Raw genomic sequence first — 23,445 nt, forward strand, 5'->3', positions numbered from 1 at the left:
AATCTTTAATTCATTTGATTAAATGTTTGTATATGATGTGAGATAGCTGTCCAACTTCATTCTTTTGTGTGTGGATATCCAGCGGACAACTAAATTTTGACAAAGATACCAAGGGACTTCAAAGAGGAAATTATAATCTTTTCAGTGACTGATGATGGACAATCAGCCATATGCAAAAAGAAGTCTCAATCATCATTTTATACCACATGACAATATTAGTTCAAGATTGATCATAATAAATATCCTAAATATAAGAGCGAAAATGATAAATCTTACAGAAGAAAACATAGGAGAAAATCTTAGTGATTTGGGGTTAAGCAAAAATTTCTTAAAGTCTAAACTAAAATCAAATATAAACTATAAAAGAAAAATTGATAAATTTGACTTTGTGAAAATTTAAAACTCCTACTCTTTAAAAGACATTTAAGGAGTCCCTGGAAGGCTCAATTGTTAAGCATCAGCCTTTGGCTCAGGTCATGATCCCAGGGTCCTGGGATTGAGCCCCATGTGGAGCTCCCTGCTCTTGGGAGGCCTGCTTCTTCCTCTCCCACTCCCCCTGCTTGTGTCCCCTCTCTCACTATCTCTCCCTCTGTCAAATAAATAAAGAACGTTTTAAAAATAAATAAAGAAATAAAATAAAAGACACTTAAGAATGAAAAGTTCAGTCACAGATTGGGAGAAAGAATTTTTTTTTTTAAAGATTCCATTTATTTATTTGACAGACAGAGATCACAAATAGGCAGAGAGGCAGGCAGAGAGAGAGGAGGAAACAGGCTCTCTGCTCAGCAGAGAGATGTGGGGCTCCATCATGACCTGAGCCAAAGGCAGAAGCTTTAACCCACTGAACCACCCAGGCGCCCCGGGGAGAAAGTATTTTTAAAACACGTATCTGACAAAGTATTTGAATCTAGAATAAATACACATATCTGATAAAGTATTTGAATCTAGAATAAATACATAATTCTTAAAACACAATAATGTTGAGACAACCCAGTTAAAACATGAACAAAAGATTTGATCGGATATGTAAAATAACTATTTTGGAAAATATTTTGCCAAGTTTTTAAAGACTTAAAGCTTCACCTTCCACATGATTCAGTAGTGCCACTCCTAAAGAAATGTGAGTTTATGTTCACATGAAAACTTATATAAGATTGGTAAGATAGTAGCTTTCTTTGAAATAGCCCCAAACTGAAAACAACACACATGCCCACCATGGGTGAACAGATAAACAAATCATGGTATGTAATGGAATGCTACTTAGCAATTTAAAAAATGAACAATGGATGCAACAGTATGGATAGGTCTCTAAATAGTGAGGCTGAGTGAAAGAAGTGCTAGAAAATGCAAATGAATCTATTGTGACAAAATAATCAGGATTCCCAGGGGGGAAGAAACAGAGGGAGGAAACAGAAATAGATTATAAACTGGCCCAAGAGAACTTTTCTTTTCTTTTTTTTTTTTTTAAAGATTTTATGTATTTATTTGAGAGAGAACGAGCATGAGAAGGAAGGAGGTGCAGAGGGAGAGGGAGAGGGAGAAGCAGACTTACCCAGGAGCAGGGATGCAGAGCCCAGGTCCCTGGATCATGAAATGAACTGAAGGCAGATGCTTCATAGACTGAGCCATCCAGGTGCCCTGATCCCAAGAGAACTTCTGTGTGCAATGGCTATGTTCATTATTTTGATTGTAGTGATAGTTACAGGAGTATATAATAAAACAAAACTCATCAAATTGTACACTTTACATAATGTGCAGTTCATTGTATGTCACTTTAGATCTCAAAACTGCTGAAAGAAACAATACATGGTATCTTAGTGTTTTTTAAACTTATTGTAGTTTTATTTTTTGTTTGTAGTTTAAAAATTCAATGTTGTTTTTGAAATCTGCTCGTCGTCATATTACCTATCATTCATACATGTTCACCTTTGTATAACATTTCATCATATGAATATAATAGTAAATTCATCTATTTTCCTGTCAATGAATGTTTAATTATTGGTTTTTCACATTATGAAATGATGCTTTTAATATTCCTATATGTCTCTCTGTGCATATATATGTGAGGGTTTCTAACATATGCCCCAGAGTAGAATTGTTGGTCATAGCTACTGCTAATCTTAAAAAAACAGAAACTGCTAGTTATTTTACCAGCAAAAGATCGGTTTCTTCGGGAATAAAAGAGAATTATAATCTGGGACAAATAAGCTATGGCAAAACCATAGGCAAGTCCAGGGAACAAAGAAGAGGTGCCCTTTTTTAAGGAGAAAAGAGGTAAGTTGGAAAGGTTGTTATAAACTGAAAGTTCATCGAGTAAATTGGGAATTTGACCTCCAGGGTCTTCTGCATTTTTCGCACTGTTGGGTGGGCAGAGGGTGGGTAAAGAAAGTGGTTCTTCCTTAGGCTGGTCTAGTAGAGGAGTATCCACCTGCAAGAGGAAGTTCCTGTAAGGTCAAATCTGTGTCTTCTGTTGGGTCTGCAACTGACTAGAGTGTTAAGGCAGAGCTCCACCTGCCAAAACCTACCCATTCTACTTTAGTGAGGTTTCATGTTACTAATTTTCACAATACACACATCTGCAGCTTCACTAGAACTTTCTAAATTGCTCTGCAGTTTCATTCAAGTTTATACTTTCATTAGTAGTGAACCATGTTCTATTCTTTCCAATATCACTGGTCTAAAGTAAATTGTTTTAATTTGCATTTCTTTCATGATTAGAAAAGTTGGGTACTTCCTTTTGTTAGTCATTTGTATTTCCTCTTCTGGATATTACCTAGAATTTGCTGGGAGATGTAAGGAGAAATGGAGGAGCCATCTAAATTTTCTCTCAAATGTAGTCAGTTATTCTGACATCATTTGCTGAAAAACTGTTATTTTGAAATGTCATCCTTAATGTATGTGATGAAGTTCTAGAACCTAGGTGAGGTTCGGTGGGCTGAGGTCTGGAGCCGATGACCAAGAAAGAATTCTTGAGACATCTTTGGTGCAAAATGGTGGCTTTTTAAAGCACGGGGACAGGACCCGTGGGCAGAAAGAGCTGCTGCCCTGGGGTTGTGAGGGATGGCAGGTTAGGTACCCTGCGGCTGGGGGAAGGTGAGGGGAAGGGAGGTTTCAATGGAGTTTTCATATGCTAAAGAGGGCCTACAGGTGCCGGGAGTATCCCTTCCAGCTAGATCAATGTTGTCTTTTGGCAAGCTATTAACATCAAGATAGTTGGGAGATTCCTGTCTTGCAGGCAAGTTAGCTATTTGTTTCTCCTTTATGGCGGTCGGGGGTGCCTGAGGAATGCTACACATATTACTGAGGGGAGCGGATGGAGAGGGGGTGCAAGGTGCCAGCTTTTGCTTTGTCCTCAGCCAGCCTCCTGCTCCCTCATCATATGTGTGTCTATTTTTTTTTTCTTTGAGATTTAATTCTGTTCTAGAAATAGATCCAGGCAGGGTACCTGGGTGGCTTAGTTAAGTGGGTAAGCATCTGTCTTTGGCTAGGATCATGATCTCAGGGTCCTTGGTTTGAGCCCCACATTGGGCTTCCTGCTCAGCAGGGAACTTGATTTCCCCTCTTCTGCTCACCCTGCTTGTGCTCTCTCTTTCTGCCAAGTTTAAAAAAAAAAATCTTGAAAGAAAGAGAGAAGGAAAGAAAGAAAAGAAAGCTATCCGAACAAGTAAGGGAATTCAGCAAATGATCCAATCTACTCATACTTTCTTACATTGGTAATTTACTATTGTAACTTTTAGATGACGTTGATGGAGAGGGAAAAACCTTATCCTCTACTCTTAGGTTCAGTAACTGATGACTTCTAAGTTGAATTGACAAAAGACAAATTAACAGGAGAAAGAGGCTTATTTCATAGGTCTATGTGGGGGGTGGCTCACAGAAATGAGAAAACTAAAAAGAGTTGGGGCACCTGGCTGGCTCAGTCAATGGAGCATGCAACTCTTGATCTTGGGGTCATTGAGGTTAACCCCCACATTGGTCTTAGAGATCACTTAAAAAAACTCTGAAGAGGCGGTCAGACATGTAGGCTATGCACCATTTTAAGAAAGGGAAATAAATTTGTGGAGAAATAACAAGACAAAGGAAAAGGGTTTTGAGCTTCTAAGTGTAGTAAATTACGGAAAGTAAATCCGTGGACAAACTAATGGAAGGCAAATGTTGTTTTGCAAAGTTTGTGAAGTCCACTTTGGTTCTCTTATGCCCAAATAACGGGTCCGTGATTAAAGGAGCGAGACTGATATAAGGCGAAGGTCAAGCAAAGCTTTATTTCGCGCCAAGCATCATGAATCTAACCAAACGTTAGGGGCAGCACTTCTTACAAGAGAGGGCGACCCTTCTCTGCTTCACAGACTAGCTTTTAAGGGCAAAGGTCATGCGGTCGGGCCTGGCCACGCACAGGTGACCAATGAAAATGTAACACACACAGGAAACTCCACAGTGATGCTAGGTGACCAATTGAATTACAATTTATCCTAGTAGACATTAGAACCAGCCTATTACACCTTGATTAGGATTGGTGCCAAAAAGGTTCCCAGAGGGTGGGGTCCCTACTCCTTGGTAACCAGGGAGACAGTATGCAACCCCCCACTGATCGGATGTCTCCACCTGGCCTGACCCACCCTCGCATCTGAGCTTTGTTACCTGGAGCTGGTTTCCGGGAATTGTCTCCAAGTAAATCCCCTGGGGCAAGGAGAGCAGGGACAATTTCTAAATAGGTCCTTACAGGTTCCAACTTTGTCTTCTTTGTGGGTATAGTACTCTTGCAGAAGAGATTTATGGCTATCCTCATTTCTTTCTTTTGCAAAATTTTATTTATTTAGAGCAAGAAAGCATACACATGCCAGTGTGAGCTGAGGGAAGGGCTGAGGGAGAAAGGGAATCTCAAGCAGCACACTCTGAGCATGGAGCCCAACACAGGGCTCAGTATCACCACCCTGAGATCCTGACCTGAGCTGAAACCAATAGTCAAACAATCAACTGAGTCACCCAGGTCCCTCAGTTGTCCTCATTTCTTAGAAGTTTCTGTTATTAGTCAGATAAAGGAAACTCGTAGAGGGCTTCTTTCTTCATCTATTGATTCTCAGTGCCCTTAACATAAAATAATTCATATAACAAAATGGCATAATTTGGGGTGGTATATTCTTTTTTTTTTAAAAGATTTTATTTTTATTTTTATTTATTTATTTGACAGCGAGAGACAGGAGATCACAAGTAGGCAGAGAGGCAGGCAGAGAGAGAGAGAGGGAAGCAGGCTCCCCGCCGAGCAGAGAGCCCGATGTGGGACTCGATCCCAGGACCCTGAGATCATGACCTGAGCCGAAGGCAGCGGCTTAACCCACTGAGCCACCCAGGCGCCCTGGGGTGGTATATTCTGATCCCCTTCAATGTCATATATTTGGTAGGGTTGGTAGCTCGAATTACTATATTTCTTTTTTAATATTCCTGGATTTTCCTGCATGTCTATTCTCCCATGTGTATGAATTTTAGAATAATTTTATAAAATTGGAAAATTTGACTGGGTTATTAAAGAATAGTTATTACAGTATAAGTTATTGGTATTTTAATTGGGAGTACATTGTATTGGTAGTAATTCTGAACAAATTGATAACCTTATACTAGTGTATCTTCCTGTTGGGTCCCCCAATGTTGGGCCCCCCAATAATGGGTCCATGATTAAAGGAGCGAGACTGATACAAAGTGAAAGTCAAGCAAAGCTTTATTTCACATTAAGCATCAGGAATCAAACCGACCGTCAAACAGACCGGTAGGGGCCGCCCCTTACAGAGAGGGAGACCCTTCTCTGTTTCACAGACTAGCTTTTAGAGAGCAAAGGCCATGTGGTTGGGCCTGGCCACGCACAGGTGGCCAATGAAATTGTAATACACAGAGAAAGCTGCACAGTCATGCTAGGTGAACAATTGAATTATAATTTACCCTAGTAGACATTTGAACCAGCCTATCACCTTGGTTAGAATTGGTGCCAAAAGGTGCCCAAAGGGCGGGGCCCATACTCTTTGGTAACTAGGAAACAGTATGCACCCCCACTGATTGAATACCTCCACCTGGCCTGACCCACCCTTGTATTTGGACTTTGTTACATGGGACTCGTTTCCGGGAACTTGCTTTTAAGTAAGTTCTCCTGGGGGGAGGGGGCAGAGTCAATTTAAATTTTACAACAAAATGGCAGTTCCACCAGGGTGGGGCTGCTCTAGCTGAATATGACCTTACATTCCTATTCACTTACTTGACATTTCTGTGTGCTGGTGGCTTCATGATTTTCCTGATGTAGGTCTGGTATATTCTTGCCCAATTTTTCCTGAATGTATTTTTTTAAAACTTCTATCGTGATTATTTTTTTTCTTCCATTACTTATTCTAACCAGCTAGTATTTGTAGCTAGAAAAACTACTCATTTTTGTATATTAATTTAATAATTAGTTATATTGCATAATTTCTTGTAAATTTTAAATAGCTTTTGTTAAATTTTCCCTTTGTGTGGGAAACAAAGGCAAAGAAAAAATTAAATTTCCTTACTGCCTACAGCTGCTTGACACGACCCGGGAAACTGGTAGAAGCTACTTTCCTCTGGGAGCTCAGTTGCCTCTATGTTAAAATAATATGTTAACATAATAATAATTTTTAACATAAGGGCAAAAGGTAGTCTTTCCTTAACATTATCCAAACCCCCAGGATCCTGTAAGTCTACTTTAACATATAAAAATTCCTTTGGAAACTTCCTTTATCTCTACACCCCTAGATACATGTTAGCAATCATTTCCTAAACACATGACCTACTGATATACATCTGAAGAGTCTAATGACTAAGGTTTTACTAGACAGTAATAAATGACCTTTTCCTAACGATAGCTAGAGCCCCCTGCCCCTCCCACCCCCCACTTCCACCTGCACCCCCACCCCCTAATCCTCTCCCTAGGCTTTCACAAAACCACCTTTTTGCACCATGACCCTCTCAAGATTTTTTCTTGGCCATCTCCTACAAACCCCAACCATTTCCTACATCACAGTCATCTGAAAATAATGATAATTTTGTCTTTTTTCAATTATATTTATTTCTTTCCCTTACCTGAGGAAGAGAGATCACAAAGTTACTTAGAACACAAGTTCTAAGAACTCGTGCTTAGACACCAAGTACACAAAGTTACTTAGACAATGCAGGACTTGGGAGAACCTTGCATGATAGGGAAAGAGGGACGGGTGACTGAAATACATCAAATCGAGCTGTCCTACTCCCCACTATTGGAAGTTAATTGTTAGAACCCGTGCGTGGCCCCTGGAACTCTACATACCACATCATATAAAAATTCGCATACTAGGGAAAAAGTTATGTTCACAGTAACAGCCACAGATAGCTTTTCTCTGTTTATATCACAACCAAATATTTAAAAGCCTGACATAAATACATGTACTCCAAGGTGAAATGTCACATTACCATTTTCAATAAATCAGCATCAATTTACCATTTCTGAATTCTCAGCACTCAAAACCACGGAAAGAGTCATAAAAACTAGTACGAATAAGATCCCCCAAACCTTCAGCATCTGGTTATCATGCGAATTAGAGTGAGTTTTTTAAAGCCTTTTTTTTTTTTTTGGTCAACCAACTTCCTTCCCTTAGACTACCCCTAATGATTGTATATACCTCCTTAAGTTTCTCCACTGAATCGTTCTGAAGGTCAGGGCATTTTGCCTTTAAGTGTTTCAGTCTCTTATCCCCTCACAAATCCTACCGAGTGTTTGATATGCTCTGAGCTCTCCCCGTCCCCCAACACCCAGTGCAGGAAAAGGGCCATCCAGTCTCGTGCTTAAATCAATACAGTGTCAATACCCGTCAGTCATAAACTGTGGATCCTCGATGCAACTGATTTCCTCTCCCGCTGAGGTTTAAAGGAGGAGGGGAATCGATCCCCAAACTACACACTGGTAAAGCCCCGAATGGAAATAAAGCAAAAGCTCGACCGGTCTTTCTCAGGCCGGTTCTTCCTGACCCTTACGAACGAGTACATCCCCCACATTAGGAAACAAAGGAGTATCTGCGGCTGGATACGACTGCCTTTAGGGATAATTCTTTTCACTACCCGGCCCCACGAGCGGAAGATAAAGCCAGGGTCCAGGGACCACGCTACCCGCCTGGGCCTGAGAGCCTTCCAGCGGGGGGACCACCCGCACCTAGCAAGCGCGGGCCGCCGAGCACGAGAAGGTCAGCTCCGGTCGCTTCTCCTTTGCAGCCAATCAGCGGAAGGAGATGCGGGGCATTGTGACACGCCGAGGGGAGGGCGGCGGGGGCGGGGTAGGCTGACAGGCCCCTCAGAACTCGGGCACGCGGAACGGGCGCTAGGCGGCGCGGCGCCTCATTGGCGCGCACGCGCCTGAGCGGGCGCCCGGAGGGGCGGGCCGGGACTCGCCAGTCGCACGCCCTTGGGCCAGGTCTGGGCGCCCGCTGTCGGTTTTGCTTCCCAAGCGCGCAGTCAGTGGAGCCGGTGTATGTGCGGCAATAACATGTCTGCCCCGCTTCCCGCCACCGTGCCCGCCGTCCGGAAAGCCACCGCTGCGGTGAGTGGCGGCGAGTAGGGTTCGGAGGGGCCTCTCGGCCCGCTGCGGGCTACCGCCTTTGGCGCGGGTTTGGCGTCGCAGGCTGGTGGGCGACCGGTGGGTGAGGACGCTCTGCTCTGCGGGGTGCGGAGGGAGTGTGGTGAGGTGGGGAAGGCTGGCCCCGCGCCGATCCGTGCTGTCTCGAGAGAGCGCTGGGCTCGCGGCCGGGGTGGGGAATTCGCATACCACACCTCTCCTCTGGCATACCACACCTCTCCTCTCGCCTACCACAGGCATCCCCCTACCCCGAGTCCTCCTCCGCATTGCGGAGTGAGTGCGGCCCGCCAGGCCCCCGGACCTTCCCCACCCTCACCCCGGCCCGGGCTTGAAGGTGCTGGCGTTAGTGGAGAGGCGCCCTAACACGAGGTGGCTTTATCTCATGTTTCTGTCTCGTTTGTGGATGAGAGAATGATTTTCTTGCCTTGCACTCTTGTTCTAAATTAAAGAAGTTGGAAGATTTCGTGTCTCACAAAATCAGAGGTGCTGGTTTCCCCCCCCCAATGTAACTTGTGTATGAGGATCTCAAACTTGTTTTTAAACCACCCCCCTCCTTTTTGCGATGGAAAACTTCTACAGCTTTTGTGAGAGACTTTAGTGGTTTGACTAGAAAGAGACAAACTCTTTTTCTTCGAATGTGGTTGGTGATCATTGGCACTTAGGAATGTCTGAGACCTCTTTAAGCGCTAAAACGCAACGTTATCTTAGGAACTCCAGGAGAGAAGTTAAGGATTTTTGTTACTGAAGAGGTCTGTAGAGATTAACTAACTTGCTGAGCGCAGTGCTCTGTAATTTTAGCATCCACCTTAACCAAAGCTTCAGTGCCTAACAACAGTTCGGTGTGGGTTTATTTAGGCATTGCTTATTAATTTTTCCTCTTCTCTTATAGGTGATTTTCCTTCATGGATTGGGAGATACAGGGTAGGTACCCTTATTCCTTACAGTAATGAAATGGGGGGGGGGGGCGCCTGGGTGGCTCAGTGGTTTAAGCCGCTGCCTTAGGCTCAGGTCATGATCTCAGCGTCCTGGGATCGAGTCCCGCGCCTGGGTGTCTCAGTGGTTTAAGCCGCTGCCTTAGGCTCAGGTCATGATCTCAGGGTCCTGGGATCGAGTCCCGCATGGGGCTCTCTGCTCGGCAGGGAGCCTGCTTCCTCCTCTCTCTCTGCCTACTTGTGATCTCTCTCTGTCAAATAAATAAATAAAATCTTTTAAAAAATAAAAAAAAATAAAATAAAAATGGGGTTATGCAACTCTGTACTATGAAAAGTTTATTTAAGGACTCTAGGAATGTAGAAAAGAAGATTGGTAGTCCTACTTACAATCCAAGACTAAGATAACAACTTTTTCTTTTTTGAAAACTTCCAGAATTTTTCTCTTATCATCTTAAATTTCTCATTTTTCAACTCATGTTCCTGGAACATATTAAAATTGCAAACTCCTTGAATTGCTGTGGGTATTAGATGTTGGAGGTGGGTAGAATGTTTGTAGAGACCGTGTGCAACTGAGAGCTCTACAGGAGTTAAAATTTCAGGGCAGTTTGAGAAGTAGTTGATTTTGATTAAGGAAGTAATAGCAATATGAGGCATACAGCATTCTGATTGAGTGCTTAGGCATTCCCTTAAAAGAAAAAAGCAGTGGAAGTGCAGGAGAGGCCACTGAAAGATTTGGAGTCTGATCAAACGGATTTTGTTTTGCTAACTTTAGATACATGCTTTATCTTTTTTTTTTTTAGGCTTTTTCTCTATTGAGATGTTTTGTTTTTAATTTAAAGCCGTGATTATCAGGGCACCTAGCTGGCTCAGTCGGTAGAGCTTGGCAGCCCTTGGTCTCAGGCTGGTGAGTTCAAGCCCCAACAGTGGGGTAACTTGGGTACAAGTATTGTTACAAAATTATGAAACTGGAGGAAAGGGGTGCCTGGGTGGCTCAGTGGGCTAAAGCCTCTGCCCTCTACTCAGGTCATGATCTCGGGGTCCTGGGATGGAGCCCCGCATCAGATTCTCTGCTCTGCAGGGAGCCTGCTTCCCCTCCTCTTTCTCTGCCTGCCTCTCTGTCTACTTGTCATCTCTGTCTGTCAAATAAATAAATAAAATCTTTTAAAAAAAAACAACCAAAAACTGGAGGAAGACTGCATATAAATACATTTTAATAAAGTAGCCAAAAAAAAAAACCTCCAAAACTATTAAATCTTTACAAAGAGGCGTTGCACTAGATTGTTAAAAGTGATTCCTAATCTTTTCATTTTAAGATTTTATTTATTTATTTGACAGACAGAGATCACAAGTAGGCAGAGGGGCAGGCACAGAGAGAGAGAGAAGGAAGCAGGCTCCCTGCTGAGCAGAGAGCCCGAAGTGGGACTTGATCCCAGGACCCTGGATCAAGACTTGAGCCAAAGCAGAGGCTTTAACCCACTGAGCCACCCAGGCGCCCCGTGATTCCTAATCTTTAATGCCTACTAAGGAGAAGTACATGACACATAACCTTGTATGGAGTTAGGGAAAAGATTGCGGGACTCTTGCTGGCAATTAGGTAGTCCTGTGAAAATGACAGACCTATTTTATGATTTAACTGAAGAGAGGCTCAGAGAAGTTCTCTTTTACAACCAAACCCTTCTTGTTGCTGAGAGTTAGGGAGAGTTAGGTAGAGAGTTGCTACCCTGTAACTTTCCCATCAGGGAGATCCAGACCTGAATAATCAGGCCAAGAGAAGCAAGCTTCAGTGTAGGAAGGTTCTTTGTGGACCCCAAATTAGCCAAATTCCAGCACTGAAATTGAAGAGTGAACACGATGAAGGAAATGATATTAAAAATACCAAGAGCATGCATGACATCTTGACTAAGAATTAAGTTTATATAAAAAATTAAAGGTCCCCAATTCTAAAAATACTTTGTGAGATGGTACTAAAGAAAAACTGACTCAGAGTTCCTGGGTTGCTCAGTTGATTAAGCATCTGAATAAATCAGGCTGATGAGATGAAGTCCTCCATTGGGGGGAGGCCATGGAACCTGCTTAAGATTCTCTCCCTCTGGGGCACCTGGGTGGCTCAGTGGATTAAGCCGCTGCCTTCGGCTCAGGTCATGATCTCGGGGTCCTGGGATCGAGCCCCGCATCGGGCTCTCTGCTCCGTGGGGAGCCTGTTTCCTCCTCTCTCTCTGCCTGCCTCTCTGCCTACTTATGATCTCTCTGTCTGTCAGATAAATAAATAAAATCTTTAAAAAAAAAAAAAAAAAAAGATTCTCTCCCTCTCCCTTTGCTCCCCACCCATCTTTGTCTTTCTCTCTCTCCCCCTCTCTAAAAAAAAGAAAAGGCAAAAAAAAAAAAAAAAAAAAAGAAGAAGAAGAAGAAAACCTGACTCTAAGTTTGTTCCATGTTTATATTTGTCAGGTTAACTTGAAGGATGATGGGGATTAAGTGATTCAGTTTGTTGCTATTAAAATGGGCAGCTTTTGCCCTTTCTTTGGTTAAGGTTCTTTTTTGTAGAACTAGCCAAAGTGTACCATCTGGTAACTCAGGTTTCAAGGTCTGTGTCTTTTAGATTCCCCATGAAAAAATTGGTGGCCAAATAAAATTGAAAGACCTGTATTATTATTTTGTCAATTCTAATATGTAATTTTCCTTATATTTTTAAGTTTCTGAGATTGGTGCTCATTTTACTACATGTATGTTTATTGTGGTGGTGATTTTTTTTCCTTAAAAATCTATTTTTTCAGTGGTTCCCCTCTTATGTCTTAGTGTCTAGGAAATATGATATGGCATATTCTCCTCCTGAAAAAGCTTACAGCATAGGCAGTAGAATGTTTAAAGCTCTGGAAAGTTTTATTTTAAAGAAATATTACAACCGAAGTATTCCTAGTAACCTGTATAATTAACTGTGAAACTAGTATTCAAATTAATATATTTTATTATTTACTTAAAATATTTTATTTATTTGGCACAGAGAGATCACGAGTAGGGAGAGAGGCAGGCAGAGAGAGAGAGGGAAGGAGGAGGAAGTAGGCTCCCTGCCAAGCAGAGAGCCCAATGTGGGACTCGATCCCAGGACCCTGAGATCATGACCTGAGCCAAAGGCAGAGGCTTAACCCACTGAGCCACCCAGGCACCCTCAAATTAATATATTTTAGACTATACTGTATGGCATGAGATAGATCACAGTTTTCCTTCTAAAGTAAAACTGACTTGTTATGATTATGAAAATGTTATATTTGTATTACAAAAAAAATTCAGACTGTAAGTTACTCCATAAAATTTAGTGTGTATTTTGTAAGCACAAGAACATTTCCACATGACCACAGTATAACCATCCATCAGGAAGTTAACATTGATCTAATGCTATCATCAGATTTCTTGGTTCTATTGCGTTTTCTTGGTTTGACCCAGTCATGGCCTTTTATGGGCCCAGGATCCAATCCAGGATCACATGTTGCATTCAGTTATCATGTGTCCTTAGTGTTTCCTTCAGTCTAGAGCAGTCTTTCCTTGTCTTGCATGACCTTTACTTTGTAGACTGTCCTTCGGTTTGGGTTTATGTGATGTCTTCTGACTTAAGCTTTTTTGACAGGAATATCACAGAGATGTTGCTATGTTCGTCGCAGAGGATTGTATCAGGTGCACACTATGTTGATTTTCGTTCCTTTACTGATAGTGTTATATTTTTTCCCTGGTTAAGGTGGTGTTTGCCCCGTTTCTCCACAGTAAAATTAATAAGGGTATTTACTTAAAAATATTTTGTGGGGAGATGCTTTGATATTATGAAAACTCTTTCTCACTAAATTTTAACCTACGGATTTAGTGTCCATTAATGGTTTTTATCTGTATCTATTATTGTGATAGTTCCAAATAATGATCTTTAAAAAAAAAATCCTTCATTCTAGATTTATTTATTGGCAGCTCGCCCTTCTCCTTTATGTATTATGTATGCATGTATTCATTTATTCATATTAGTGTCAAATCAGGACAGATTCTTGGATTGCTCTTTTACTCTGAGGGTTAAAAACCGTTAAATTGGTTATATTTTTGATGGTCACGTGATCCTATACTTGACTATTAGAAGCCCCTTCATCCTGTTCTGATATCTTTGGGACTTGACCCGTCATTCTTTGAGCACTTTCTTGCTTTCCAGTGCAGCAAGGTCTTTTCCATGATCATCTTACATTTTTCCTGCTTCAGTCCTGGGATTCAGCCATTTTTTTCAAGAGTCCCGGTTCCCCCGGTTCCTTTCAATAGAGAATATTTAGGAACCAATATCTGGGTGCTTTATGTGCTAATCGGTAGAATCGTTACTTCTAGATCCTTTCAATGGACAGAGCCAGGAGTGTAGCTACATTAACATACATGTGTAGGCACACAACTGTATCAACTTAGAAATTTTCATATATTAAAATTAGGGGGTATATTCTGATTCCTCCAGCTCTAGTCAGCACCACTGGGTTTATTCTAGCCTCCCCACCTTTCCGTATTTGTAATTCTGTGAGAAACCTTGCTTCTGTTCTGGCAGTTCTGGCCAGAAGTGCGCTGTGGCATTGCTTCCCACCCCTCTAGGTGTCCCAGCCCACAGCTTTGCTTCAAACTGGTAACAACTCCCTCACCTTACCCCCGTCCCAGCTGACACCTGAAAGCTCAGTTTCAGTTAAGGGGAGCAGGAAGGAGAAAAGGCCAGGTGGAAATCTTGGCCTTCTTGTAAACTTATCCTTCCTTTCATATATTCCAGGAGTTACTGGTCTATGTTACCAATCTATGTGTGAGTTTTCTAGGCTGTGGAGATTGTAAAGCTTAGAAAACAAAGTTTCAGAAGAAAAAAAAATAAAAATAAAACAAAAGTTTCAAAGACAGAAACTGGTTAAGTAGATTAAGCCTTACTGAGAGATCAATACAGAGAGTATTGAAAATAATATTGAATTGGCAACATAGGTATATTTTACGACCATTTGTTTGCAAGTCCTTCTATAATCAAGAACTAAGAGAATTATAGAATGTTATTTGGACATCATTTAGTTATAAGGACTAGGAAACAGTTCAACTAGTTTAAGCAAAAAGCAGTATTTATGGAAGGACATAAGGATAGTTGTCTGTATATAAACTCCATGAAGGCAAAGATTTTTTTTTTTATTTCCTTGATATATAACTGACATGCTATAAAATTCACCTGAGAACACAGATATTTTCTATTTAACTTAACACTGCATCCCCACGGCTTGGACAGTACTGGATATGTAGAACAACTATCCATTGAGTAAATAAATGAATGAGGAATTAAAGGGGAAAACATAAAATGGTAATTAGTCACAAAGTATATTGTTTTCCTAGGGCTGCCATAGTTAAAACCATAAACTAGATGGCTTCAAGGAACAGAAGATTATTTGCACAGTTAAATAGGCTAGCAGTTCAAAATCAAGTCCTTCATATAGAAGGACTATATGAACTCCTTCAGAGGCTTTAGGGGAAAATCCTTTGTCTTTTCCAGGTTTGATGGCTCTTGGCATTCTTCAGCTTGTGGCAATATACTTCCAATCTCTGCCTCCCTCAGATAATGACCTTTTTGCTATTTATCTGTGTTCTGTTCTGTTCTTTTCTCCTTTCTTCCTTTTCTTTTATTTTCCTGTTCCTTTCTTCCTTCCTTCCTTCCTTTCTTTTTTATTCCTCATATCTAATAAGGATACCAGTTACTAGATTTTTTTTTTTTCATGGTTGATATGTTATATTGACAGGCCATTTGGATAGCCTTCCCCCCCCCCCCTTTGGTAAAGATTTAATTTATTCATTTGACACAGAGAGAGATCACAAGTAGGTAGAGAAACAGGCAGAGAGAGAAGGGGGGAAGCAGCTTCTCTGCTGAGCAGAGAGCCTGATGTGGGGCTCAATCCCAAGACCCTGAGAGCATGACCTGAGCCAAAGGCAGAGGCTTAACCCACTGGCCACTCAGGCACCCCTTGGATAGCCTTTAACAAAATAATCAACTCTCCCAAACAGCCAGAGTTTTTTGTTTTGTTTTGTTTTGTTTCATTTTTAAAACAATGAAACACATATAATGTATTATTTGCTGCAGGGGTACAGGTCTGTGAATAGTCAGGCTTACATACTTCACAGCACTCACCATAGCACATACCCTCGACAATGTCCATAACCCAGCCACCCTATCCCTACTCAGTTTGTTTTGTGAGATTAAGAGTCTCTTATGGTTTGTCTCCCTCCCAGTCCCATCTTGTTTCATTTTTTCCTTCCCTACCCCCCAAGCCCCCCACTTTGCTGCTCAAATTCCTCATATCAGGGAAATCATGTCTTTATCAGGGAAATTATCAGGAAAATAATTGTCTTTCTTTGATTGACTTATTTCGCTCAGCATTATACCCTCTAATTCTATCCATGTTATTGCAAATGGCAAGATTCCATTTCTTTTGATGGCTGCGTAGTATTCCTTTCTGTATATATACACCACATCTTTATCCATTCATCTGTTGATGGACATTTAAGTTCTTTCCATAGTTTGGCTGTTGTGGACATTGTTGCTATAAACATTCAGGTGCACATGCCCCTTCGGATTACTACATTTGTATCTTTAGGGTAAATACTCAGTAGTGAGATTGCTGGGTCATAGGGTACCTCTGTTTTCAACTTTTTGAGGAACCTCCATGCTGTTTTCCAGAGTGGCTGCACCAGCTTGCATTCCCACCGACAGTGTAGGAGGGTTCCCCTTTCTCCACATCCTCGCCAACATCTGTTGTTCCCTGACTTGTTAATTTTAGCCATTCTGACTGGTGTGAGGTGGTATCTCATTGTGGTTTTTTTTTTCAAAGATTTTATTTATTTGATAGAGAAAGAGATCACAAGAAGGCAGAGCAGCAGGCGGAGAGAGGGGGATGCAGGCTCCCTGCTGAGCAGAGAGCCCGATGTGGGGCTGGATCCCAGGACCCTGAGATCATAACCTGAGCCGAAGGCAGAGGCTTAACCCACTGAGCCACCCAGGCGCCCCTCTCATTGTGGTTTTGATTTGTATTTGCCTGATGCCAAGTGACATGGATCACTTTTTCATGTGTCTGTTGGCCATCTGGATGTCTTCTTTGTAGAAATGTCTGTCCATGTCCTCTGCCCATTTCTTGATTGGATTATTTGTTCTTTGGGTGTTGAGTTTGATAAGTTCTTTATAGATTTTGGACACTAGCCCTTTATCTGATATGTCGTTTGCAAATATCTTCTCCCATTCTGTCAGTTGTCTTTTGGTTTTGTTGACTGTTTCCTTTGTTGTGCAAAAGCTTTTGATCTTGATGAAGTCCCAATAGTTCATTTTTGCCCTTGCTTCCCTTGCCTTTGCTGATGTTTCTAGGAAGAAGTTGCTGTGACTGAGGTCAAAAAGGTTGCTGCCTGTGTTCTCGAGGATTTTGATGGATTCCTTTCTCACATCGAGGTCTTTCATCCATTGTGAGTCTATTTTCGTGTGTGGTGTAAGGAAATGGTCCAATTTCCTATTTTTGCATGTGGCTGTCCAATTTTCCTAGCACCATTTGTTGAAGAGACTTTTTTCCATTGGACTTTCTTTCCTGCTTTGTCAAAGATTAGTTGACCACAGAGTTGAGGTTCTGTTTCTGGGCTCTCTATTCTGTTCCATTGATCTGTGCGTCTGTTTTTGTGCCAGTACCATACTGTCTTGATGATTAGAGCTTTATAATAGAGCTTGAAGTCTAATTGTGATGCCATCAACTTTGGCTTTCTTTTTCCTCATTCCTCTAGCTATTCAAGGTCTTTTCTGGTTCCATATAAATTTTAGGATTATTTGTTCCATTTCTTGGAAAAAAAATGATGGTATTTTGATAGGGATGTCATTAAACATGTAGATTGCTTTAGGTAGCATAGACATTTTCACAGTATTTGTTCTTCCAATCCATGAGCATGGGATGTTTTTCCATTTCTTTGTGTCTTCCTCCATTTCTTTCATGAGTACTTTATACTTTTCTGAGTATAGATTCTTTGCCTCTTTGGTTAGGTTTATTCCTAGCTATCTTATGGTTTTGGGTGCAATTGTAAATGGGATCAACTCCTTAATATCTCTTTCTTCTGTCTTGGTGGTGGTGTATAGAAATGCAACTGATTTCTATGCATTGATTTTATATCCTGACACTTTACTGAATTCCTGTACAAGTGCTAGCAGATTTGGAGTGAAGTCTTTTGGGTTTTCCACATAAAGTATCGTATCATCTACAAAGAGTGATAGTATGACTTCTTCTTGCTGATTTGGATGCCTTTAATTTCTTTTTGTTGTCTGATTGCTGAGGCTAGGACCTCTAGTACTGTGTTGAATATCAGTGGTGATAATGGACATCCCTGCCATGTTCTTGACCTTGGCAGTAAAGCTCTCAGTTTTTCTCCATTGAGAATGATATTCGCAGTGGGTTTTTCATAGATGGCTCCGATGATACTGAGGTATGTACCCTCTATCCCTACACTTTGAAGAGTTTTGATCAAGGAAGGATTCTGTACTTTGTCAAATGCTTTTTCAGCATCTGTTGAGAGTATCATATGGTTCTTGTTCTTTCTTTATTAATGTATTGTATCACATTGATTGATTTGTGGATGTTGAACCAACCTTGCAACCCTGGAATAAATCCCACTTGGTCATGGTGAATATCCTTTTATTTTATTTTATAGATTTTATTTATTTATTTGACAGAGAGAGAGAGATCACAAGTAGGCAGAGAGGCTGGCAGAGAGAGGGGGAAGCAGGCTCCCCGCCAAGCAGAGAGCCCAATGCGGAGCCTGAACCTCGGACCCTGAGATCATGACCTGAACCGAAGGCAAAGGCTTAACCTACTGAGCCCCCAGGCACCCCTGAATAATCCTTTTAATGTATTGTTGGATCTCATTGGTTATTATTTTGGTGAGAATTTTTGCATCTGTGTTCATCAAGGATATTGGTCTGTAGTTTTCTTTTTTGATGGGTTCTTTGTCTGGTTTTAGGATCAAGGTAATGCTGGCCTCGTAAAATGAGTTTGGAAGTTTTCATTCCATTTCTATTTTTTGGAACAGTTTCAGGAGAATAGGTATTAACTCTTCTTTAAGTGTTTGGTAGAATTCCCCTTGGATGCCGTCTGGCCCTGGGCTCTTGTTTGTTGGGAGATTTCTGAGGACTGCTTCAATCTCCTAACTGGTTATGGGTCTGTTTAGATTTTCTGTTTCTTCCTGGTTGTTTTGGTAGTTTATCCGTCTCTAGGAATATATCCATTTCTTCCAGATTGTCAAATTTACTGGCATATGTTTGCTCATAATATGCTCTTAAAATTGTTTGTATTTCATTGGTTTTGGTTGTGATCTCTCCTCTTTCATTCATGATTTTATTTATTTGGGTTCTTTCTCTTTTTGTTTTGGTAAGTCTGGCCAGGGGTGTATCAATCTTATTAATTCTTTCAAAGAACCAGCTCCTAGTTCCGTTGATCTGTTCTACTGTTCTTTTGGTTTCTATTTCATTGGTTTCTGCTCTGATCTTTATTATTTCTCTTCTCCTGCTGGGTTTATGCTTTCTTTGCTGTTCTTTCTCCAGCTTCTGTCAGTGTAGGGTTGGGTTGTGTACTTGAGACCTTTCTTGTTTCTTGAGAAAGGCTTGCATTGCTATATACCTTCCTCTCAGGACTACCATTGCTGTGTCCCACAGATTTTGAACAGTTGTGTTTTCATTTTCATTTGTTTCCATGAATTTTTTTCAGTTCTTCTTTACTTTCCTGGTTCACCCATTCACTCTTCAGAAGGATGCTCTTTAGCCTCCATGTATTTGAATTCTTTCCAACTTTCTTCTGGTGGTTGAGTCTAGCCTCAGAGCATTGTGGTCTGAAAATATGCAGGGAGTGATCCCAGTCTTTTGGTACTGGTTGAGACCTGATTTGTGACCCAGGATGTGATCTATTCTGGAGAATGTTCCATGTGCACTAGAAAAGAACGTGTATTCTCTTGCTTTGGGATGGAATGTTCTGAATATATCTGAGATGTCTGTCTGGTCCAGTGTAGAACGTGTATTCTCTTGCTTTGGGATGGAATGTTATGAATATATCTGAGATGTCTATCTGGTCCAGTGTGTTATTTAAGGCCTTTATTTCCTTGTTTGTCTTTTGCTTGGATAATCTGTCCATTTCAGTGAGGGGGTGTTAAAGTCCCCTACTATTATTTTATTATTGTTGATGTGTTTCTTTGATTTTTTTATTAATTGGTTTATATATTTGGCTGCTCCCGTGTTAGGGGCATAGATATTTAAAATTGTTAGATCTTCTTGTTGGACTGACCCTTTGAGTATGATATGGTGTCCTTCCTCATCTCTGTCCATTAGCATGGTAAATTGTTTTCCACCCCCTCTCTTTAAATCTGGAGGTGTCTTTGGGTCTAAAATGAGTTTCTTGTTGACAGCATATTGATGGGTTTTCTTTTTTTATTCATTCTAATACCCTGTGTCTTTTGATTGGTGCATTTAGCCCATTAACATTCAGGGTAACTATTGAAAGATACGAATTTTAGTGCCATTGTATTGCCTGTAAGGTGACTGTTATTGTATACTGTCTGTTCTTTTCTGGTCTACTACTTTTAGACTTTCTCTTTGCTTAGAGGTCGCCTTTCAATATTTCCTATAGGGCTGGTTTGTGTTTACAAATTCTTTTAGTTTTGTTTGGCCTGGAAGCTTTTTATCTCCTATTTTCAGTGATAGCCTAGCTGGATATAGTATTCTTGGCTGCATGTTTTTCTTATTTAGTGCTTTCAGTATATCATGCCAGTCCTTTCTGGCCTGCCAGGTCTCTATGGATAAATCTGCTGCCAATCTAATATTTTTATCATTGTATGTTACAGACTTCTTGTCCTGAGCTGCTTTCAGGATTTTCCCTTTGTCACTAAGACTAGTAAGTTTTATTATTAGGTGCCATTTTTATCACTTTTGAGGCAGGTTCTCTGGGCCTCCTGGATTTTGATGCATGTTCCATTTGCCATATTAGAGATATTCTCTACAATAATTCGCTCCATTATACCTTCTGCCCCTCTCTCTCTTTCTTCTTCTTCTGGAATCCTAATTATTCTAATATTGTTTTGTCTTATGGTATCACTTATCTCTCGAATTCTCCCCTCGTGGTGCAGTAGTTTGTCTCTTTTTTGCTCAGCTTCTTTATTCTCTGTCATTTGGTCTTCTATATCACTAATTCTCTCTTCTGCCTCATTTATCCTAGCAGTAAGAGCCTCGATTTTTTTTTAAAATGTTTTTATTTATTTCTTATTTTTTTATAAACATATAATGTATTTTTATCCCCAGGGGTACAGGTCTGTGAATCACCATGTTTACACACTTCACAGCACTCTCCATAGCACATACCCTCCCCAGTGTCCATAATGCCCCTCCCCCAAGAGCCTCCATTTTTTATTGCACCTCATTAATAGCTTTTTTGATTTCAGCTTGGGTAGATTTTAGTTCTTTTATTTCTCCAGAAAGGGCTTTTATTTCTCCAGACAGGGTTTCTCTAATATCTTCCATGCCTTTTTTGAGGCTGGCTAGCACCTTGTGAATCGTCATTCTGAATTCTAGATCTGACTTATTACCAACGTCTGTATTGATTAGGTCCCTAGCCTTCGGTACTGCCTCTTGTTCTTTTTTTTTTGTGGTGAGTTTTTCCGCTTTGTCATTTTATCCAGATAAGTATATATGAACAAGAGAACATAATGCTAAAAGGGTGGCAGTGACCCCCCAAAAATGTATACTAACCAAATCAGAAGAGACCCCAAATTGGGGGAAAAAGAAAAGGGCTAAAAAGAAATTTTTTAAAAATATATATGTATATATATTAGACTGGTGAATAGAACAGAGCCACTCACTTGGTTTTGGGTGTATTTTGGTCTCTTAGAAGAAACTATCTCCCAAAATTTTAAAGAAAGAAATATGTATTGAAAAATAAGGGTAAACATGATGAACGGATAGAATATGATTGTAAAGATGAAAATCCAAAAAAAAAGATTCTGAAAAAGGAATTGATAAGTTGGTTGGAAAAAGAAAGAAGAAAAAAGTTAAGAGAATTTGCTCAGGCTGGAGACTAGAACAAAGCCCTGTGCTAGAGTTTGGGTATATTTTGATCTGTTAGAAGAAATGTATCCCGAAATTTTTTAGGGAAAAAAAAGCACCCTGTATGTATACAAGAAATAAAGTTAGATACAACAAAGGATAAAATATGACTATAATAATGAAAGTTTAAAAAGATTTTTTTTTTAAAGAAAGGTCATGATCTCAGGGTCCTGGGATCGAGTCCCGCATCGGGCTCTCTGCTCGGCAGGGAGCCTGCTTCCCTCTCTCTCTCTCTCTGCCTGCCTCTCTATCTACTTGTGATCTCTCTCTATCAAATAAATAAATAAAATCTTAAAAAAAAATTAAAAAGGTATTGTTTAGATAAACTAGTTATAAAACGTTAAAAGAGGAATGAGGAAAAGTTAAAAGAATTAGAATAGGAAAAAAATAAAATTAAAAAAATTTAACTTGTCAAGACTAAAGAATTATGGGGAGAAAGCCATGAATTCCATGCTTTGTTTTCTCCTAGCTCTGTAATTCCACTGTTCTCCAACAGTTTGGTCTTGGCTGGATATTCTTGCTGATCTTCTGGGGGAGGGGGGCCTGTTCTAGTGATTCTCAAAATGTCTTCACCTGAGGCAGAATTGCACCACCTTGCCAGGGGCCAGGCTAAGTAATCTGCTTGGATTCGCTCTTGGGAGCTTTTGTCCCCTGAATGTCCTCCTGTAGAGCTCTGGAGGACGGGAATGAAAATCACAGCCTCCCAATCTCTGCCCAGAGTAGCCAAGAGCTCGGGGCCCCAGTCTTCATTAGGCTCTTGGAGAAAAGGGGTAAATTACTCCCATCTCCCTGGTCTCAGGCTGCGCCCTGAGCTCACCCGGCCTGTGACTGAGTGTTTTCTGTCTCTGGCGCACAACCCCGTTTGGAGTCTCCAAACCCTGCAGATTCCTGTCATGCTGCTCTTTTGGTGGAAGAAGGTGGGTCTCCCGGATCTGCTACTTGTGGGGTCCCTGCTCAAAGAGCAGTGGTCCAGCTGTGCCACAGATCACAGTTTAAGGTAACCCCGAGCTGAGAGCTCCCTCCTTGGCTCCATCTCTGTAATTGGCTTCCCCACTGTGTACCTACAAGCTCTGCTACACTCAGACACCCCCGATCCTTCTGTGACCCTGCAGGATCTGAGACTTGCTGTGTCCCCACGAGAGTTCCACCCCCTCTAACCTCTGGAGTGATGTCTCTCAGCGGAGCAGACTTTTTTAAAAGTTCAGATTTTGTGCTCCATTGCTCCACTGCTTGCCAGGAAATGGCCCCTCCCACCCCAGGTTTGTCTTCCCTTTGCTTCAGATTCACTTTTCCGCACGTTCTATCTTTCAGAAAGTGGTCAGTTTTCTGTTTCTAGAATTGCTGCTCTTCTCTCTGATCTCCTGTTGGGTTTGTAGTTGTTCAGAATGGTTTGATAACTATCTAGCTGAACTCCTCCGACCTGATGTCATCTCAGTCTGCTACTCCTCTGCCATCTTGACTGACAATCCATCAATTACTAGATTTAAGGTCCAACCTAATCTTAGCGAATCTCATCTTGATCCTTAACAGATTACATCTACAAAGAGCCTCTTTCCAAATAAGGGCACATTTTGAGGTTCCAGGTAGACAATAATTTTGGGGGGACTATCCAGTCAACTACACCAAAGGTATTCTCTCCGCTGTTTGTGCCCTTGTCTCTCACTTTTGGTTCTTTCTGTATATTTGCACAGTTTTCTCTGCTGACACACTTTCCTTGTCACTCCAGAATGGATCAACCCAGCTCTGACTTTTTATCAACCCTAGTTCTGGTGTTTTTT

General features: G+C 41.1%; 1 protein-coding gene and 1 long non-coding RNA gene across 3 annotated transcripts in view; one reads left to right on the forward strand and one right to left on the reverse strand.

Moving 5' to 3' along the window:
- Nucleotides 1-1,107: 1,107 nt before the first annotated feature.
- Nucleotides 1,108-12,264, reverse strand: LOC123955413. The gene is made up of 3 exons (XR_006821271.1): nucleotides 12,253-12,264; nucleotides 3,573-3,576; nucleotides 1,108-1,143 (listed from the first exon to the last, which is right to left on the reverse strand). It is a non-coding gene; the product is annotated as an uncharacterized LOC123955413 (long non-coding RNA).
- LYPLA1 (lysophospholipase 1) overlaps nucleotides 8,389-23,445 on the forward strand; it is a 40,487-nt gene continuing 25,430 nt past the window's right edge. Inside the window, exons 1-2 of one of the 2 annotated variants that reach the window (XM_046027415.1) lie at nucleotides 8,389-8,566; nucleotides 9,492-9,523. In XM_046027415.1, the coding sequence (XP_045883371.1) occupies nucleotides 8,498-8,566; nucleotides 9,492-9,523 (101 nt within the window). In that variant the 5' untranslated portion in view covers nucleotides 8,389-8,497. The other variant, XM_046027424.1, reaches the window with a different exon arrangement.

This window comes from Meles meles, chromosome 1 (genome assembly GCF_922984935.1).
Source record: "Meles meles chromosome 1, mMelMel3.1 paternal haplotype, whole genome shotgun sequence".
In the NCBI taxonomy this organism is placed as follows: Eukaryota; Metazoa; Chordata; class Mammalia; order Carnivora; family Mustelidae; genus Meles; species Meles meles.